Source organism: Heterodontus francisci, chromosome 18 (assembly GCF_036365525.1).
Source record: "Heterodontus francisci isolate sHetFra1 chromosome 18, sHetFra1.hap1, whole genome shotgun sequence".
NCBI classification, from domain to species: domain Eukaryota; kingdom Metazoa; phylum Chordata; class Chondrichthyes; order Heterodontiformes; family Heterodontidae; genus Heterodontus; species Heterodontus francisci.
Genome location: NC_090388.1, coordinates 51,126,436 through 51,145,996, shown reverse-complemented (window position 1 = coordinate 51,145,996; position 19,561 = coordinate 51,126,436). Strand labels below are relative to the sequence as shown.

The following is a 19,561-nucleotide window of genomic DNA, read 5'->3' as shown; positions in this document are numbered from 1 at the left end:
TCTTACTTTCCTTAACCTTGTGCCTTTCTCCCTTCAGATACACAAGTCACACAAGCTGGCCAGGCAATTAAGGGAAAGCAAGAAGATGTGATGATGAAGACGCACCATCACTCACTCTCACGCTGTCAGCTACCAGCGAGATAGTGACACTGCGCCCAATTTACAGGCTAGCAGAGGTAGGATTTGCACGTGGTGAGACACCAGGCACAAGTGACCTGCAACCAGGGCAGGGGGCAAGGATAGCATAGGTGCCAGCTCACTAGAAGACAAGGTCACACTTAAGTTTTACCTGTAGAGGACTCAGATATAGAGCTTCAATGGAGCAGCCTATAAAAGAACACTGATGGATGTACACAACAAAAGGCGTCGTGCATTGGAAAGCATGCTAGAAGCCTGCAGTCAATGTCAAGGAGCATAAAGGAGTCCAACATCAACATGGCACGGTGCATTGCGCAAAGCTTGGAGCCCATCTTTTCCAGCATGGAAGTGGTGGCCAAATGCGTCCTCACACGTCGACCCAACCATGATGCAGTGATTGACGGCCAATGTTGCAGCTTCCATTGCTACACAGCAGCAGCTGCCCACAATCTGAGTGCTGCAGTGGAAACTCAGACTGCTGTCATGCAAGGATAGCTACTGCAAAGATTACGAATGCTGAGCCGCTGCCCTGGGGGAGTGGCAGTGGCTCAGGGGCATGAACGTACTGTCCTCTCAGGAAGACAGCATTCATCCTCCCATCCCTACAACTCCACCAATGTCCTTGCTGATGCCTGTCAGCCAGCCAGCTGCTGCTGACGCTAAGATGGTGCAGTCCACACCGGATGCTCTAGGATCAAAGCTGCTCGAAGACGTCCTCCAAGGCCATCTGCAGTCTCCTCCAATGTACCCTCTACATTTTTTTGTAGTGCGTGACCAATTTGTTTAAGTGCGCAGGCCCTTTACATTTTGTTATGTGGCTGTGCATGCACGATAAATTAAAGGGTCTGACTTGTGTTCAATTTGCGCGGGAACTTTCAGGGTACTGCGCAACTGCACGGATCCACAGGGAACATTGGTATCGTCCACTGTGAGTAAGCAGTCTTCCACCAGATATACTGCAGCCACTGGGATAGTACTACATAGGGGCACTGGGACAGGCAAAGGCACATGGAAGACAGGCACTAAGGGAATGCACAATAGTAATTAGTTGATGTTTGTATGCAAAATTGCATGATTCAATTTGTAAATTTGGTTTGGAATGTTTATTTTGTGCTGGCTTTGATTTTTGCATTGTGGTCAAGAGGACACCATGATGGTCAGTGACTGAGGCAAGGTAAGGTGTGGGGTTCCGAAGAAGGGTCACTGACCTGAAACGTTAACTCTGCTTCTCTCTCCACAGATGCTGCCAGACCTGCTGAGTATTTCCAGCATTTCTTGTTTTGATTTCAGATTTCCAGCATCCGCAGTATTTTGCTTTTATATTAAGGTGTGGGGGTGTTGACGAATGGGGAATCGGGGCTGCGGTTACTCGTATCGCTCTCCATTGAGATCTTCACAGACAGTTTGGCCAGAAAGGGGCTGTCTAGGTTGCCTCCTCCATTCCTCTTCCTCCTCCTCCTTCTTCTTCTTCTCCTACTTCTTCTCCTGCCTTTGCCAGCAGTTTGTCCTGCTCTGTGTGGCCTCAAATCAGTCTTGCATTCTGATTGACGTCATGATCTCCCTGCACTGTATACTTTCAGTGAATGCTCAATGCCGGTGAATTAACACTCTCAGGGTGCATGTTGATGCATCCCACAAGTGTGTGCACGTGCTGCAGACTCCATTTTGGAGCTCTAAGGCCCATAGCGCCCTAAAAATGGAGCTAACAATCCCAACTTCTCACCTTTCCTATTTTACTTACCAGGGTATGGGAAACGAAACCAATTTGCACGCACGATAACGTCACTCTTTATATCTGTTCTTGCATAATATCCATAAGCATCAGGGTCATCAGGAAAGACATTAAAATGTGTCAGTAGAAAACTAATGATCCATGAAACTGCAATTCCTAGAAGCACCTGAGCATAAAATAAAAACACACACTTAAAATAATCAGGCTGTTTCCAAATAGTTGCAAACCCCTGATTACTGAAAACAGACAGCAGTAGGAGAGCCATCCCTTCTTAAAGCTCGATAACAAGTTCTCACTACTTTCATTTGACAATACATGACGGGAACCTAAGAGCACCAATATCCTTATGAGCATAAAATCCATTAAAAAAGTAAGGACGATGATGGTGTTCTTACATAGTTTAGATGTTGCAGGATGTCCATGGCGATGGTGTTTGTTGTTTAATTTTAACATTTATAAGACTAAAATTATATTTGTAAATAGTATCAGTACATACCGGGAATATCTGGAATATGTTCATCCAATAAATGTGACACTTTTTGCTCCTGCTAAAAGCAGGAAAAGGTACTGGCACACTCCTTAAATATTGGGAGAATATTATAATGAAGCTTGCAGTCCTGAAATTACAGTAACATGGAATGTTAAGATTTGAATGCATTTGAAACATTCCTTAGAGCAGCTGCATTGATCCTGGTCTGAGTAACTGAAAATTAGTTGTTGGACTTGTATGGGGGGGGGGGTTGTCGAATATCCAGCATACAGCCTATGGTGGGCATTGCCAAAGTAAGGTCCTCATAAATGACTGATTTAACATTCAGTTATCTTGCTTAGTTGATATTTTGGTAAAACAGCCAGTCCAGCTGCTTGACCTTTGACCTCTGGAATCACTACTATGTCCATTCAGTTTTAGAAAATCAATATTGGATTCAAGAAGTCAAAGTAGGGGGAAATTGCTGCTAAAATTATATTTGTCCACAGATTCTTTCAGCATAGATAGTTATTTTGGCATGAAAATAACTTACTAAATATTCTGATGAGACTTCCTGGCAGAGCATAAATATTGCATCTGCCTTTATGTTTATTTGTATACATATCACCAAAAAACTTGCTGGGGCTCATACTTCCTGTTATCATGATTTTTGGCCACTGGAAATTGCCATGTCCATATTTCCTATTCAATTCTTCTGTCACCTGTCAACATGTACTTGCAGGTTTTAACCACTTGGTGGCTTTGTGGAACCAGGTACTGAAGTTTGTGGCTTGATTCTGTCACAGTCTGAATATAAAAAACTTACAGACTTTGGGTAATGCCACAGTTTATTTATTATAAAACCAAGTGCATTCTTTACTTTTATTATATTGACAGGCTATGCAGTAATAAACCATTTGATCCTTTCTATTGTGTTTCTAATTGGTTTCTGAAAGATCCATTGGATGTTTGCATACTTGGCTCAACCTCATTCTCGTTTATAAGAACATAAGAAACAGGATCTGGAGCAGGCCATTTGGCTCTTTAAGCCTACTCCACCATTCAGCAAGATCATGGCTGATTTTTTACCTCTACTCCGCTTTCCTGCATTATCACCATCTCCCTTCATTCCCTCTGTCTTGAATATACTCAATTACTGAGAATCCACAGCTCTATGAATCGAGAATTCCAAAGATTCACAACATTTTGAGGGAAAAAATTTCTCCTCATCTCACTCCTAAATGGCCGACCCCTTATTTTGAGACTGTGATCCCGTGTTCTAGATTCCCCAGCCAGGGGAAACATTTTCTCAACATCTACCGTGTCAAGCCTCTTAAGAATTTTAGATGTTTCAATTAGATCACCTCACATTCTTCTAAATTCCAGGGCATATAGGCCTAGTCTACAAAATCTCCCCTCTTAGGAAAATCCCCTCATCCCAGGAACAGACTAGTGAACCTTTGTTGCACTACCACTAGGGCAAATATGACATTCCCTAGGTAAGGAGACCAAAACTGCATACAGTACTCCAGGTCTGGCCTCACCAATACCCTGTATAATTATAGTAAGACTTCCTTACCCTTCTACTCCAATCCATTTGTAACTAAAGCTAATATACCATTTGCCTTCCTAATTGCTTGCTGTACCTGCATGTTAACTTTCTTTGATTCATGTACAAGGACACCCAGGTCCCTCTGAATGCAAATATTTCCCAGTCTCTCACCATTCAAAAAATATTCTGCTCTTTTAAATTTTTCCCACCAAAGTGGATTACCTCACACCTCATCACATTGTATTCCATCTGCCATGTTCTTGCCCACTCACCCAACCTGTCTATATATCTCTGCAGCTCCTTTGCATCCTCCTCACTGCTTACTTTCCCATTTAACTTAGTATCCTCAGCAAACTTGGATACGTTACATTCAGTCTCCTTACCTAAGTCATTAATATAGATTGCAAGCAGCTGACGTCCAAGTACTGATCCTTATGGTACACTGCTAGTTACAGCTTGCCAACCTGAAAATATCCCATTTATTCCTACTCTCTGGCCAGGAATTTAATGCACCCCTTAGGAGAGGACTGGGAGGAAGGCGGAGTGTAAAATTGGGCGAGGTGGTGGAGGTGCCATGCCTCTTGCCTACCTGCCTTCACTGGTAGTTTAACAATGGCGGGGGAGATAATGGGCTGCTCCCTGGCCATTGGGCCAATTGAGGTCCTTAACAGGCTAATGAATGTCCACTTAAGGGACTCTTCCCTCCTCCAGCGGGGTGTGGGGAGGACACACATGCTACATGGTATACCTTGGCGTACTGACTGTGGACGCAGTGGGAGGGGTCCCTCCTGCTCAGGCACCCTGTGCCCTACAGAGGGCTACCCCCCATCAGTAAGGCTTGAAGAACCCCTCCCAGTCTCTCAATTGCCCCCTCCTCCACCCCTCGCCTGGGCCTGCCTGACTGGCCCCCGTGAGGCTGCCCTGCTTACCTTTACTCTGGGCCTCCAGCGCTGCTCCTGATCCTGGGCCTACTGCAATCCTAGCAGTGGCCACTACTCCCGGTTGTTCTGCCGGGACTAAAGAGCTGTCAGTCCTCTGATTGGCCGGCAGCTCTTGGAGGCAAGACATCCTGCCTCGGGGGGGCCGAAACCATGACCTCAGGCAACTAATTGCCTGACAACTGTAAAATCCATCATGGCTTCCAGGCCCAGTGGAGGTCGGCTCACTCCTCACTTTCCAGCCAGTGGGTGGGGCCACTGCTTCCACGTTAAATCTAGGCCTCTGTGCATGTGCATTAACCAATCCTTAATTCATGCTAATATATTACCTCCCAATCCAATAGGTCTAATTTTCTGTAGTAACTTTTTGTGTGGCACCTTATTGAATGTTTTTTGAAAATCCCAATACACTACATCCACTGATTCCCCAATATCCATCATTCAAGTTGCAACTTCAAAAATCTCTAACCAATTTGTCAAACACAATTTCCCTTTCATAAATTCATGTTGACTTTGCTTAATCATATTATGATTTTCTAAATGGCCTGTTACCATGTCCGTAATAATAGATTTTAGCATTTTGCCTACTATCGATGTTAGGCTCAGTGGCCTACAGTTCCCCGTTTTCTCTCTTCCTCCTTTCTGAAATAGTGGGGTTATTTTTTCTACCTTCCAATCCTTGTGAACTGTTCTAGAATCTAAGGAATTCTGGAAGATCATAACAAATGCATTCAATATCTCTGCAGTTCTTTTAAAACCCGAGAATGCAGGTCATCATGTACAGGGGATTTGTTGTCACTAAGTCCCATTACTTTCTATTTCTTTACTTACACTGATTTCTTTAAGTTCCTCTTTCTCACTAGACCCTTGGTTCCCCATTATTTCCACAATGTTTTTTCTGTCTTCCACCGTGTTTGTTTAATGTCTCTGCCATTTCCTAATTCCCCATTATAACATCACCTGTCTCTGCCTCTAATGGGCCTAATTTTACTTTCACAAATCTCTTATTTACATACCTATAGAAATGTTTACAATCTGTTTTTATGTCTCTTGTTAGTCTATCTCATATTCTCTTTCCTTATCAACTTCTTGGCACTCCTTTGCTTACTTATAATATCCTCCCAATCCTCAGACTTACTACTCTTTTTGGCAACATTATAATTCTCTTCCTTTAATCTAATTTTATCTTTAATTCCTCTGGTAGCCATGGATTGACCACTTTTTCTGTGGGGTTTTTGTGCCTTTAAGGAATGTATATTTGTTGCAAATTATGTATAATTCTTTACTGCTGTCTACCATCATATCTTTTCATGTAGTTTCCCAATCTACGATAGCTAATTCACCCCTCCTACTTATGTAATTTGCTTTGTTTAGATTTAAGAGCCTAGTTTTAGATTTAACTAAATTACTCTCAAACTCAATAAAAAAAAATCTATCATATTATGTTCACTCTTCCCTAGAGGCCTCTTTATTACAAGCTTATTATTTCCCGCTACTTTGACTTCTTGAATCCAGAATTTATTTTCTCACCTCCAAAGTGATGCTGCAACAGCATCACTGTCAGGGCAGACTGTGTCACAGGATGTAACTCGACAGATACTTCATCCGTTGGAGGGGCCATGGAGGTTAATGATGATGATAGAGCCCTGTAAGGGGCCAGGAAATGAATGCAATGTTGGGGTCCCCAACCTGGAATTGAAATCCGGCCATTGTGCCTTTAGCTTTCACCTTTTTCTAATTTTCCTTGACGTCACTTTAGTCACTAATGCCCTATTACTATTGTTACTCTCACTCTCCCTTTCTGACCCACGCTGCTTATTTTTACCCAAAATGCTTCTGTGCTCTAGAGCTTTGATATTTCACTTGCTACTGTTGAATTTATCCTTTCCTGATTCCTCACCACCACCCCCCCTCCACCACACCCCCCCCCCCCCCCCATTAGTTTAAAGCCCCATCTACTGCCCTAGTTTTTCGATTTATCAGGACACTGGTCCCAGCCCAGTTTAAGTGGTGCCCGTCCCAAAGAGCAGCTCCTTATTTCTCCAGTACTGGCCCATGAATTGAAACCCTTGCCTCCCACACCACTCTTTGGGCCATACATTTAACATTCTAATCTGTTTATCCCTATTCCAATTGGCACATGGCTCAGGTAACAATCTGGAGATTAATACTTCTGAGGTTCTGCTTTTTAATTTGGACCCTAACTCCTCAAACTCTCTCAGCAGAACATCATTCCTAGTTCTACCTCTGTCATTGGTTCCTACATGGACCACAACAACTGGATCCTCTCCCTCTCACTTCAATTTTGTCTCCAGCCACAAGGAGATGTCTTTAACCCTGGCACCAGGAAGGCAACACAACCTTTGGAACTCCCAGTCACAACCTCAGGGAACAATGTCCATTCCCCTGACTATACTGTCCCCTATCACGACCACATTCCTTTTCACTCCCCCTGCTTGAACGGCTTCCTGCACCATGGTGCTATGGCCAGTTTACCCATCCACCCTGCAGTCCTTGTTCTCATCGTTATAGATAGCAAGTACCTCGTACCTGTTGGTCAAAGTCAAGGGCAGAGGTTCCTCCATCACTACATCCTGGATCCCCATACCTGCCTGACTCGCAGTTACACCCTCCTGTCCCTGATCATTGACCAACTCTAAAGTTCCAATTAACCTAAGGGGGTGTGACTGTCTCCTGGAACGAAGTGTCCAGGTAACTTTCCCACTCCTTGATGCCCTGTAATGTCTGCATCTTGGACTCTAGCTCAATAACTCTGAGCCGAAGTTCCTTGAGCTGCACATTTACCGCAAATGTGGTTGTCTGGGATCACAATGCTCTCCACAAACGCCCATATGCTGTAGTTATGGCATACCACCTTACCTGCTATGCCGATCTGGTTTTATTAATTAAGTTGTTTATCTAGTTTGTTACTAATTTACTAAAGTAATAGCAAGTTACACTTTCCTCATTGAGTGACAAAAGAAAAACACTCACCAGTTACTCAAGGTAAAAAACAAAATAATAAACAGCACCTCTTTCCTCATCTGCACCAAATTCCCAAATTTAGCACTCTATTCATGAAACACTCTTTCACAACCGTCCTGTGCTCCACACTTTATCTTATATAAGAACTTGTAGCTTTTTGTTACTGTTAGCGGTAAATATTTACAGCCCTCCACTTGTTGCATGTGTTTATTATTAGTTTTCAATAGTTAGTCTCTGTATTTAGCGTCGGGTGTGAATGCTTACACTAACCTATATATCTTAGTATTCATGCAACTCCTATGTTGCATACTAGTTGTGAAAAGCTACACCAGGAGTTTAATATCGATTTGCAGCCATTGTCTACAGTACTAGCCATGAGTACATGCAATCCCTGTTTATTATTATTTCTACGTACTTATGGATCATTTGCTTAATGGTCATTTTCACTATTCACAGCTATTTTCTATACTGGTAGGAATGAGTATTTACAGTCCCTCGATTAGTATTGATTTTGACCTGATACAGACTTCCTACATGGTGTTAAATTTAAGTACTTACAGCCCTTCTATTTAGCATTAGTTTTGGGTACTTACATGCCTGAAATACCCCACTGGATCCCTGCATCGTTCCCAGCAGAATCAAATAAGGCCAATCCAATCAGAGAGATGGTCGGAGCAATTGTTAAAGGGCCAATGTACCGCATTAAAAATCCAATCAATCCAGAAAATCCCACAACTATTTGGAAACAAGCTGCCACCATAACTGCTCCCTGGATCTGTGAATAATGAGATTATCTGGTTACCATGGCTAGATTTCTCATGTTATTAAAGCAATAAGGAAATACAAGAAAAAATGGAATTCCAGCATTCTGAGAATCACTCATTAACTCTTCATTTGAAGCTCAGTTCGTAGCACTCTCGCCTCTGAGGCTCCAGGTTCAAGTCCCACTCCAGGCTTGAGCACAGAAATCAAGGCTAACACTCCAGTGTAGTACTGAGGGAGGGCTGCACTGTCAGAGGTGCCATGACAAATACATGAATAGGATGGGAATAGAGGGATACGGTCCCTGGAAGTGCAGAAGGTTTTAGTTTAGGCAGGCATCAAGATCGGCGCAGGCTTGGAGGGCCGAATGGCCTGTTCCTGTGCTGTACTGTTCTTTGCTCTTTGTTCTTTCAGATGAGACATTAAAACTGAGGCTCCATCTGCTTGCTCAGGTGGATGTAAAAGATATCATGGTATTATTTCAAAGAAGAGCAGGGAGGTTATCCCCAGTGTCCTGGCCAATATTTATCCCTCAATCAACATCACAAAAACAGATTATCTGGTCATTATCATATTACTGTTTGTGGGATCTTGCTGTGCACAATTTGGCTGCCGCGTTTCCTAAATTACAACAGTGGCTACATTTCAAAAGTACTTCATTGGCTGTAAAGCACTTTGAAATGTGTGGTGCTTGTGAAAAACACAGTATAAATGCAAGTCTTTGTATTAACTTGCAAAAATGGAAATGGAAATGGGAAATACGCTTTCTGCTCTATAGTTCACATTTCCATGCTGAGAATGGAAAAATAAGTATGGATTGCATCACAAAATGTATCACTTTCAACAGAACTCAGGGAAAAATGTGATGCTCTAGAGTCAAATCAATCAGACCAAGCTGTCACATTCTTCAGTCATTGTAAAAATATAATGGACAATAAGTGAATATTATCACGTGGATATTTATGGCCAATGAATATGTAAGGTGAAAGAGCGGAATGTCAGTCCATAGTGTCGGAACCTCCTTCTCTCTCCCTTCAACATCACAGATTCATGCAGCACAGAAGGAGGTAATTCAGACCATTGTATCTGAACTGGTTCTTTGAAAGTGTGCTAAATAAACATAATTTTCTCCTAATATTTTTGCTGAAATATTTGTTGGGTGGTGGAAGGAAGGATGTGAGGGCCCTTAAGAGGGTGCAGAGGAAATATACCAGAATGGTTCCAGAGATGAGGGATTTTAGCTGTAAAGCGAGATTGGAGAAGGTGGGGTTGTTCTCTTTGGAGCAAAGAAGATGGAGGGGAGATTTGATAGAGGTGTACAGGCTTATGACAGGTTTAGAAAAGGTGTACAAAGAAAAGCTGTTCCCATTAGCTGATGGTACAAGGACTAGGAGACACCAATACAAAGTTTTGGGCAAGAGGTACGGGGGGATGTGAGGAAGAACATTTTTACACAGCAAGTGGTAATGACCTGGAACTCACTGTCTACAAGGGTGGTGGAAGTGAAAAAATCAATGATTTCAAAAGGAAATTGGATTGGCACTTGAGGAACATAAACTTGCAGGGCTTCAGGGACAGAGAGAGGGAACGGCACTGACTGGATTGATCTACAGAGATCTGGCATGGACTCAATAGGTTGAATGGCCTCCTTCTCTGCCAATATGACTCTGTGACACTATGTTATGACTCTATGGTTTCAACACTGTGAAATCAAAAGTTTTTTTATTCTGAGCACCCACTATTAGAATGAAGTGCTCCCAAATCAGGTATTACATGATTAGGTGCAGAGTAAAGTTCCCTTTACACTACGCCAATAATATGCCTTTGTTAAAGCCTCAGTAGAATACCCTCTTTCTTCACTAAAATGGTTCTCTGTTTCCCACAACAATCATTGAGTGAAATTATGAATTTAATGTCATTTTAGAAGCTAAGACCTATTAGAAACTAGGTTAAATCTGCCAAACTCCTAGTACTCTGATCCCTTGCAGCAACCATACACAAAAAGCTTTCAGCTCATCAGTCATCAGTAGATCCAAGCTCAGGCCCTTGGAGATGAAAAGTCAGCCAGCCAGTCTCCCAAAACATAGGTTACTGTTTTCAGAAGTACCTCTCGTATGCGTGTCTGCCAAACCTCAATAAAGATAGGATCACTGACATTAACTAGTGTCTTGTTGTACGTCCATTCTGGACACTTATATTGGGGCAAGGACAGCATGGCCACAGTAGGAGTTAGGAAAGCAAAGGTCCCTCCTTGAAGAATTGGCAACCTGAAATAGACACAACACATTGGTCAACTCACATTGTTGCAGCAGAAACTACAAATTAATGCAATTTTTATTTTTTTTAATACAAGGGGCCCAAAACATTTCTCTCCTGGCATCATAAGATCATAAAACATAGGAGCAAGCGTAGACCATTCGGCCCCTCGAGTCTGCTCTGCCATTCAATAAGATCATGGGTGACCTGACTGTGGCCATAACTTCATTTTCCTGCCTGCCCCGCAAAACCCTTGACTCCCTCGTAGATCAAAAATTTGTCTTACTCAGCTTTGAATATATTCAATGACCCAGCCTCCACTACTCTCTGGGGAAGAGAATTCCAAAGATTAACAACTCTCTGAGAGAAGAAATTCTTCCTCATCAGTCTTAAATGGGAGATCCCTTATTTTTAAACTATGCCCCCTTGTTATGACCAGGTGAGAAAGGGGTCCCTCTCAGCCATCACCTGGTCTTACTGTAACAGGGTTTAATTTTAAACACACCATGTTTTTATCTCCCCCATGGTGAATTCTTGTTCACCGCTTTCCAATTATAAGGCAAAGAAACCAGCACAAACAGGCTTTCTTAGGTTTAAAGAAGAAAAGTTGAAATTTATTGAACTTAAACTTAAACTCTAATTTGGTTCAGGCCTACGGATACACGACACGCCTACGCTAGCATGCATAAGCAATACACACATGCAAATAGAGACAGAAAGGAGCAGAAGAAAAATAAAGTGGAAAAGTTTGAGGCAATATCTGAAGAGTTTTTCTTATGGTTCTTCGATCTCACTGTAGAGTCCTTGATTACAGGTAGATCTTGTTTTTCACTGGGGCCCAGTATTCTTCTTAAACCTTGTTGTTGTACGAGACTTTTCTCTCTTGGGGCTCATGTGTCTTCCGTGGAATAAGAGGCTTGTGAGAAAGAGATGGGAGCAGACAGGAGAGATCTTCTCAGTTCCAGAGCAAACAGATTTACTGCCTAAACTGTTTGTACAAATTCAAAAACTCAGGTTGCCCAGCAGGTTAGTCATTGACCAGCTAGTTTGACCTTGTCCATTTGTGTATTCGGCCATCTTAGCAGTCAACCTGGAATGCAAGCTCCCCCACCTTCAATGTCTGGTGATCAAAAGTCCATTAGAACATAAGAACATAAGAATTGGGAGCAGGAGTAGGCAATTCGGCCCCTCGAGCCTGCTCCGCCATTCAATATGATCATGGTTGATCTCATCTCAGCCTCAACTCCACTTTCCTGCCCATTCTCTATAACCCTTCAACCCTTTACTAATTAAAAAATTGTCTATCTCCTCCTTAAATTTACTCAATGTCCTGGCATCCACCGCACCCTCGGGTAGTGAGTTCCACAGATTCACAACCCTTTGAGGGAAGTAATTTCTCCTCATCTCTGTTTTAAATCTGCTACCCCTTATCCTAAAACTATGACCTCTTGTTCCAGATTGCCCCACAAGAGGAAACAACCTCTCTATGTCTACTTTGTCAATCCCCTTAATCATCTTATATACCTCAATTAGATCTCCTCTCATTCTTCTAAACTCTAGAGAGTAAAGGCCTAAACTGCTTAATCTCTCTTCATAAGACAAACCCCTCATCTCTGGAATCAACTAGTGAAGCTCCTCTGAACTGCCTCCAGTGCAACTACATCCCTGTACGCAATACTCCAGGCACGGTCTCACTAATGCCTTGGACAGCTGCAGCAACACTTCCCTACTTTTATACTCTATTCTTTTAGCAATAAATGCCAAAATTCCATTGTGGTTTGAATGTGTCAGGGAATGGTTCTTTGTCCTTTCCAAACACTGTTTGTTAATATGCAAGTGTATTTCCAGCCTAGGGTCCATTGTGGGTTGAATGTGTCAGGGAATGGCTGCTTTTTCTTTCCAAACACTGTCTGTTAATATGCAAATGTCTTTCCAACCAAGATCTGGGAATTTTTTTTTAAAGCAAGTCCTTTCTTCACTTCAACAACAGTTGACCTTTAATGTCCATGTGGTGAAATTAATATGCCTCATTCTTTGCAGGTGGGGGTCTGCATGACACCCCTCATTCTAGATTTGCCCACAAGAGGAATCATCCTCTCAGAATCGAACCTGTCCTGCCCCATCAGAATCTTATATCTTCCAATAAGCTCACCTCTCATTCTTCTAAACTCCAATGAGTATAGTCCCAACCTGCTCAAACTTTCCTCATAAGACAATACCTTCATCCCAGGAATCAGCCTAGTGAACCTTTTCTGAACTGTTTCCAATGCAAGTATATCCCTCCTTAAGTAAGGAGACCAAAGCTAAACAGTACTTGAGGTGTGGTCTCACCAACGCCCTGTACAGTTGTAGCAAGACTTCCCCACTTTTATACTCCATCCCCCTTGCGTAAGTGTTGGATTGGTCCATAGGTGACGTCTGCTGCTGACCCCACCAGAATATCTGGGATTATTTAAAGTTAGCAGGTGCAAGTTAGCAGCACTATTGACACGTCATCTCTGCCCACCAGAACTGGTGAGAGGGTGATGGGGGGTGGGAGAGGGGTGGGGTGCTAATCTAGAAATTCACAAATTTCAAAATCAATGCCAAACAGCAGTAACATTCCCAAAGTCAAGCATATCAAAAGCACTCCCACTGCAATTTCAGTGCAGATTAGATATACAGTAATTACTCTTGGGTCAGCTATAGATAGGGCTAGATCCAAGTTAAAGCTCTTGCTGTACCTTGCTTAGTCATTGAGTGATTCAGCACTGAAACAGGCCCTTTGGCCCACTGAGTCTGTGCTAACCAACAACCACCCATTTATACTTATCCTACATTAATCCCATATTCCCTACCACATCCCCACCATTCTCCTACCACCACTAGGGGCAATTTGCAATGGCCAATTTACCTATCAACCTTTGGCTGTGGGAGGAAACCAGAGCACCCAGCAGAAACCCACGCAGTCACAGGGAGAACTTGCAAACTCTACACAGGCAATACCCAGAACCAAACCCAGGTTGCTGGAGCTGTGAGGCTGCAGTGCTAACCAGTGCGTCATCCTTCTCTGGAAATGATTGATGTTGATATTGTGAGCCATGAGAAGAAACAATTGTATGTTTTAAAAGTGTTCTCAATCAAACTTGACTAGGAATATAGGAACAGGAATAGAATGTTCAGTGCCTTGAGCCTGTTCCATAACTCAATGGGATAATAGGAGACCTGTACCGTAACTCATCTACCTGCCTTGGCTCCATATCCTTTCATACCCTTGTCAGATTTCAAATTATTAATTGAGCTACCATCAACAGTTTCTTAAGGTATGGTGCCCAGAACTGAACACACTGTTTCAGGTTCTAACTAGGATTTTGTGTACCTGTAGCATAACTTATACCCCTTTTTATTCTAGTCCTCTTAGGTATAAAGGCTAACATTCCAATGTTATGTAAGTCTAAGTCTGATTGGCACTCTGCCATGTATTATGGTAACTGTAGTGAGTAATTAGACAAAGGTTAGTGTTGATTGTTTGGAACAGGTTGAAAGTTAAAATATGTTGCTATCTTACCTGACCCCAAGAAGAACTTGAAGTAGTGTGCAGATTCCTGACACGAAGAATATGGTGCTGATAAGGTAGCTTTGGGTGACGTGGTCATGTTGTAAGCAGAGCTCCCGAGACAGAAGGAGAGGGATGGCTACAAGACCACCCAAAGCAGTCAGAAAATGCTGGAGAAAATATAATTACAAATAAAATTTTAATCAGAAGCAAAATACTGCAAATTCTGGAAATCTGAAATAAAAACAGGAAGTGCAGGAAATACTGAGCGGATCAGGAAGCATCTGTGGAGAGAACAGAGTTCATGTTGCAGGTCGATGATTTTTCATCCGAACTGGAGAAAGTTAGAGATGTAACAGGTTTTAAGCAAATACAGAGGCAGGAAAAGGGGGAGGGGTAGTGGAAGGAAAGAACAAAAGGGAAGGTCTGTAATAGGGTGAAAGGCAAAAGAGATTAAATGAAAAAAGGGATGATGGTGCAAGGCAACGGGAGATGGTAATGTGACAAGTAAAGAAACAAAAGATGATGCTAGAGGAGGTGTAAATGGGAAAGCAGAATCATCATGGCATTTAGGAAGGACAGGAAGCTAGGAAAAGGTGGAGGGGTGGCTCTGTTAATTAATGACAGTATTAGCACAATAGAGAGGGATGACCTAAGTTCAGGAAACAAGGATTTAGAAGGGTTTGGGTAGAGATGATAAATGATAAAGGCCAGAAGTCACTTGTGGGAGTAGTGTACAGGCCCTCTAACAGTAACCACATGGTAGGACGGGGTATAAAGGAAGAAATAATGACAGCTTGACAGAAAGGTACAACAATAATCATGGGGGATTTTAATCTACGTATAGACTGGAAAAATCAGATGGGCAAAGTCTGGACAAAGAGTTCAATAAGTGTGTTCAGGATAGTTTCTTAGAACAGCACATTCTGGAGCTAACCAGAGAGCAGGCTGTACGAGACCTGGTATTGTGCAACAAGATAGGATTAATTAATGACATCATAGTGAAAGCGCCACTAGGCAGCAGCGATCATAATATGATTAAATTTTCGATGTAGATTGAGCGAGAGAAGAATGGGTCTAGGACTAGTGTTTTAAAATTAAATAAGGGCAATCATGAGGGCATGAAAGTGAACTGGCAAAGTAGGTTAGGGATAGGTCAATAGAGATGCAGTGGCAGACATTTAAGGGGATATTTCAGAACACACAGATACATTCCAATGAGAAAGAAAATTTCCAAGGGGAGGACCCACCATCCATGGTTAACTAAAAAAGTTAAAGATAGTATCAAAATTAAAGAAAAAGCCAATAATTGCGCAAGGATGGGTGGCAGGTCAGAAGATTGGACAGAATATAAAATACAGCAAAGAATGACTAAAAGATTAATAAGGAGGGGAACTTCAGAGTATGGGAGAAAGCTAGCTAGAAATATAAAAATTATAGAATTTCTATAGATATTTTAAAAAGAAGAGAGTTAGCAAAGTCTTGGTCCTATAAGTTTTGGTCCTATAGGAAGTGAGTCTGGGGAATTAATAAGAGAAAATAAGGAGATGGCAGATTAATTGAACATATATTTTGCATCAGTCTTCACTATAGAGGGTACAAGTAAGATCCCAGAAATAGCTGTAAATCAGGAAATGGAAGGGAGGGAGGAACTCAAGAAAATTACAATCATCAGGGAAGTGGTACTGAACAAATTGTTAGAGCTGCGGCCTGACAAATCCCTGGGTCCTGATGGACTTCATCCTAGGGTCTTAAAAGAAGTGGTTAGTGAGATATTTGATGCGTTGGTTTTAAGTTTCCAAAATTCCCTAGATTTGAGAAAGGTTCCATTAGATTGGAAAATAGCGAACGTAACTCCTTTATTCAAAAAAGGAGAGACAGAAAGCAGGAAACTGCAGGCCAGTTAGCTTAACATCTGTTTTAGGGAAAATGTTAGAAGCTATTATTAAAGACATTATGGCAGGGCACTTAGAAAAATTCAAGGTAATCAGGCAGAGTGAAAGGGAAATCATGTTTAACCAATTTATTGGAGTTCTTTGAAGAAGTAACGTGTGCTGTGGCTAAAGGGGAACAGGTGGATGTACTGTACTTAGATTTTCGGAATGCTTTTGTTAAGGTGCTACATCAAAGATTATTGTGGAAAATAAAATCTCATGGTGTAGGGGGTAACATATTGGCATGGATAGAAGATTGGTTAGCTAACAGGAAACAGAGTAGGCATAAATGGGTCATTTTCTGGTTGGTGAGATGTAATGTGTGGTGTGCTGGGGCCTCACCTTTTTACAATCTATATAAATGACTTGGATGAAGGGACCGAAGGTATGGTTGCTATTTGCTATGACACAAAAATAGGTAGGAAAGTAAGTTGTGAAGAGGACATAAGATCTGGCAAATGGAGTAGAATGTAGGAAAATGTGAGATTGTCCATTTTGGCAGGAAGAATAAAAAAGAAGCATATTATCTAAATGGTGAGAGATTGCAGAGCTCTGAGATGCAGAGGGATCTGGGTGTCCTAGTGCATGAATCACAAAAGGTTAGTATGCAGGTATAGCACATAATTAGGAAATTAATAGATGTTATTGTTTATTGCTAGGGGAATTGAATACAAAAGTAGAGAGGTTATGCTTCAGTTATATAGGGCATTGGTGAGACCACATCTGGAGTATTGTGTACAGTATTGGTCTCAGGAAAGATATAAATGCGTTGGAAGCAGTTCAGAGAAGGTTTACTATACTAATGCCAGGAATGGGCAGACTGTCTTATGAGGAAAGATTGGACAGGCTCGGCTTGTATCTGCTGGACTTTAGAAGAGTAAGAGGGGACTTGATTGAAACATATAAGATCCAGAGATCTGTACTAATGCTTTGTCTTTCAATACACCATTAACATATTGTTTGCCTTTGCTCCATGACCTTTTGGTCAGCTATGTGGCCTTGTCCAATTTGCACCTTCTCCTTTGTTATCTCTTGCCCCACCCCCACCTCACTTGCTTATAACCTGTGACTTTTCTAATATTTGTCAGTTCCGAAGAAGGGTCACTGACCCGAAACGTTAACTCTGCTTCTCTTTCCACAGATGCTGCCAGACCTGCTGAGTGGTTCCAGCATTTCTTGTTTTTATTTCAGATTTCCAGCATCCACAGTATTTTGCTTTTAAGATCCAGAGGTTTCTTGATAAGGTGGATATGGAAAGGATGTTGTGTGGAAGAATCTAGAACTAGGGATCACTGTTTAAAAATAAGGGGTCGCCCATTTGAGACAAAGATGAGGAGAATTCTTTTCTCTCAGAGGGTTGTGAGTCTTTGGAATTCTGTTCCTCAAAAGGCAATGGAAGCAAAGTCTGAATATTTTTAAGGTAGAGGTAGATAGATTCTTGATAAGCAAGGAGGTGAAAGGTTATCTGGGGTAGGCGGGAATGTGGTGTTGAGGTTACAATCAGATTAGCCATGATCTTGTTGAAAGGCAGAGCAGACTTGAGGGGCCGAGTGGCCTACTGCTGCTAATAATTCATATGTTGATGTCAACAAAAGCTGTTATCCAAATTGATGAATTTTGTAAACAAATCCCCTTAGTCACCAAGGCTTTTGTTGTTTACTTAGCTGAAGACATGTGACTTCCAGTAAGTGTTGTTTTTAAACAAAAAACTCAAGTCCCAAAGTCTTTCCAGTGACTTTAAAAAAAAAATACATCCAGCATCCATGGAATCACTTAAGACCTCCAATGAATCCATCTCCATAATTCTAAAACACGAGTCTTTAAAAATATTAAAAAATGGAAGTACTTTCATAACAGGTGGCAGAGGTCATGGCTATGGAAGGATCTGGCAGAAAAGCTTTGATTAGTTGCTGCAGTACATCCTGCAGATGGTACACACCATAGTCACGATATGCCTGAGGATATGGAAGGTACTATATAAATGCACATGTTTTTTCTATAGTTAGGTTCTCTTAATAACTCTCTGTTTCTTACCTGAGTGCCAAGAAGTATGCATAAGTACCAGGGGGGACAATCAGTGACACCAAATGTCATCATGGTCTCCTTAGGTGAAGAAAGCCCACTATCCTCCTTGCTGTTGTTCTGAGTGCATCCATCTTCATTCTAAATAATAAAAAAGAAATGCCCGCAGAGCAACTGGAATTAAATTAAGCATGCTCTACGTTACAATTACTTGTTTCACTTCTTTTTTGATCAGTATTAAACCTGTCGCCATTTATGTTTTGGGAGAAAAGAAATTGAACTACATGCAGAAGATTTAATCAGCTGGGTAAAATAACTAGTTACTGGGTGTGTCAGAATTTTGTTTGGGGTACAGCTTGACTATAGATGTTCCAAATACTTAATTTAAGATATAATTCAGTTACAGCCGCAGACCTTATTTTTGTGGCACAGATATGGCAGTTCAATATTGTGCCGCCTAATTGAAATAACAACGTAAAATAATTTCAGGGAATGTTCCTCCCCCCATTTTCTGTCTTCCTTTCCTGAAGGCTGAACCCACACTAGAATACAGTTTCACAGCAATTGCTGTCCTTAGTACCTTGACCAGGAAGCCATTCTCATGCTTGAATCTAAGCAATCAAACTGGGTGGGCTTTTAAATGGCAGAGCGCAGCATAGCTCATTCCTATCCTCACATTGCACACACACTTTCTAGCACAAGTCACTAGATAGCAATTGTGAGCAGCAGTCCTGCTTTTTTTTTTACCACTCATCAGCCAGTGACACTGAAGCCAACTGCAGCATCGCTATGTTGCCCTGGCTGAGGTTATTAAACTCAGCATTTTTGGAGGCTGCACATGAAATCTCCCTGATCGATATGGCTCAGTAAAAGCCTGAAGAATGCATATGCATGCTGATCCACTGGGGGAGGTGAAAGAAAATGTATCTCAGAGATAAAGTCTACAACATCAAGTAACATGGGAACTGCCATCTGGTAAAGTGTAGTACATGACAGAAAGAGCTTTGTAAACAGAAACCTGCGCAAAGGCATGATCTACAGAAGAATTACATCTCTGATCATCTCCATGACCACAAAACAAAAGTCCTGTGATAGGTACTGTAATGAGTTCTCTATGTTGCAACATAAATGCAATGCGTGGAGTCCATATATTCTGAAGATCTCAAACAGGTTTATTACAGCTAAACAACTATATACAATACAGAGTAAGCTATTTACAGAACCTTCCTCTAGGTGTT

General features: G+C 41.8%; 1 protein-coding gene across 2 annotated transcripts in view; it reads right to left on the bottom strand.

The window, feature by feature from the left end:
- Positions 1 to 19,561, bottom strand: part of slc23a4 (solute carrier family 23 member 4) — a 60,562-nt gene that overhangs the window by 39,952 nt on the left and 1,049 nt on the right. Inside the window, exons 2-7 of one of the 2 annotated variants that reach the window (XM_068050737.1) lie at positions 18,336 to 18,497; positions 14,380 to 14,537; positions 10,684 to 10,843; positions 8,408 to 8,589; positions 2,367 to 2,487; positions 1,880 to 2,036 (exon numbers count right to left, since the gene is read on the bottom strand). In XM_068050737.1, coding sequence (XP_067906838.1) covers positions 1,880 to 2,036; positions 2,367 to 2,487; positions 8,408 to 8,589; positions 10,684 to 10,843; positions 14,380 to 14,537; positions 18,336 to 18,398 — 841 coding nt within the window. In that variant the 5' untranslated portion in view covers positions 18,399 to 18,497. The remainder of the gene's footprint in view (positions 1 to 1,879; positions 2,037 to 2,366; positions 2,488 to 8,407; positions 8,590 to 10,683; positions 10,844 to 14,379; positions 14,538 to 18,335; positions 18,498 to 19,561) is intronic. The other variant, XM_068050736.1, reaches the window with a different exon arrangement.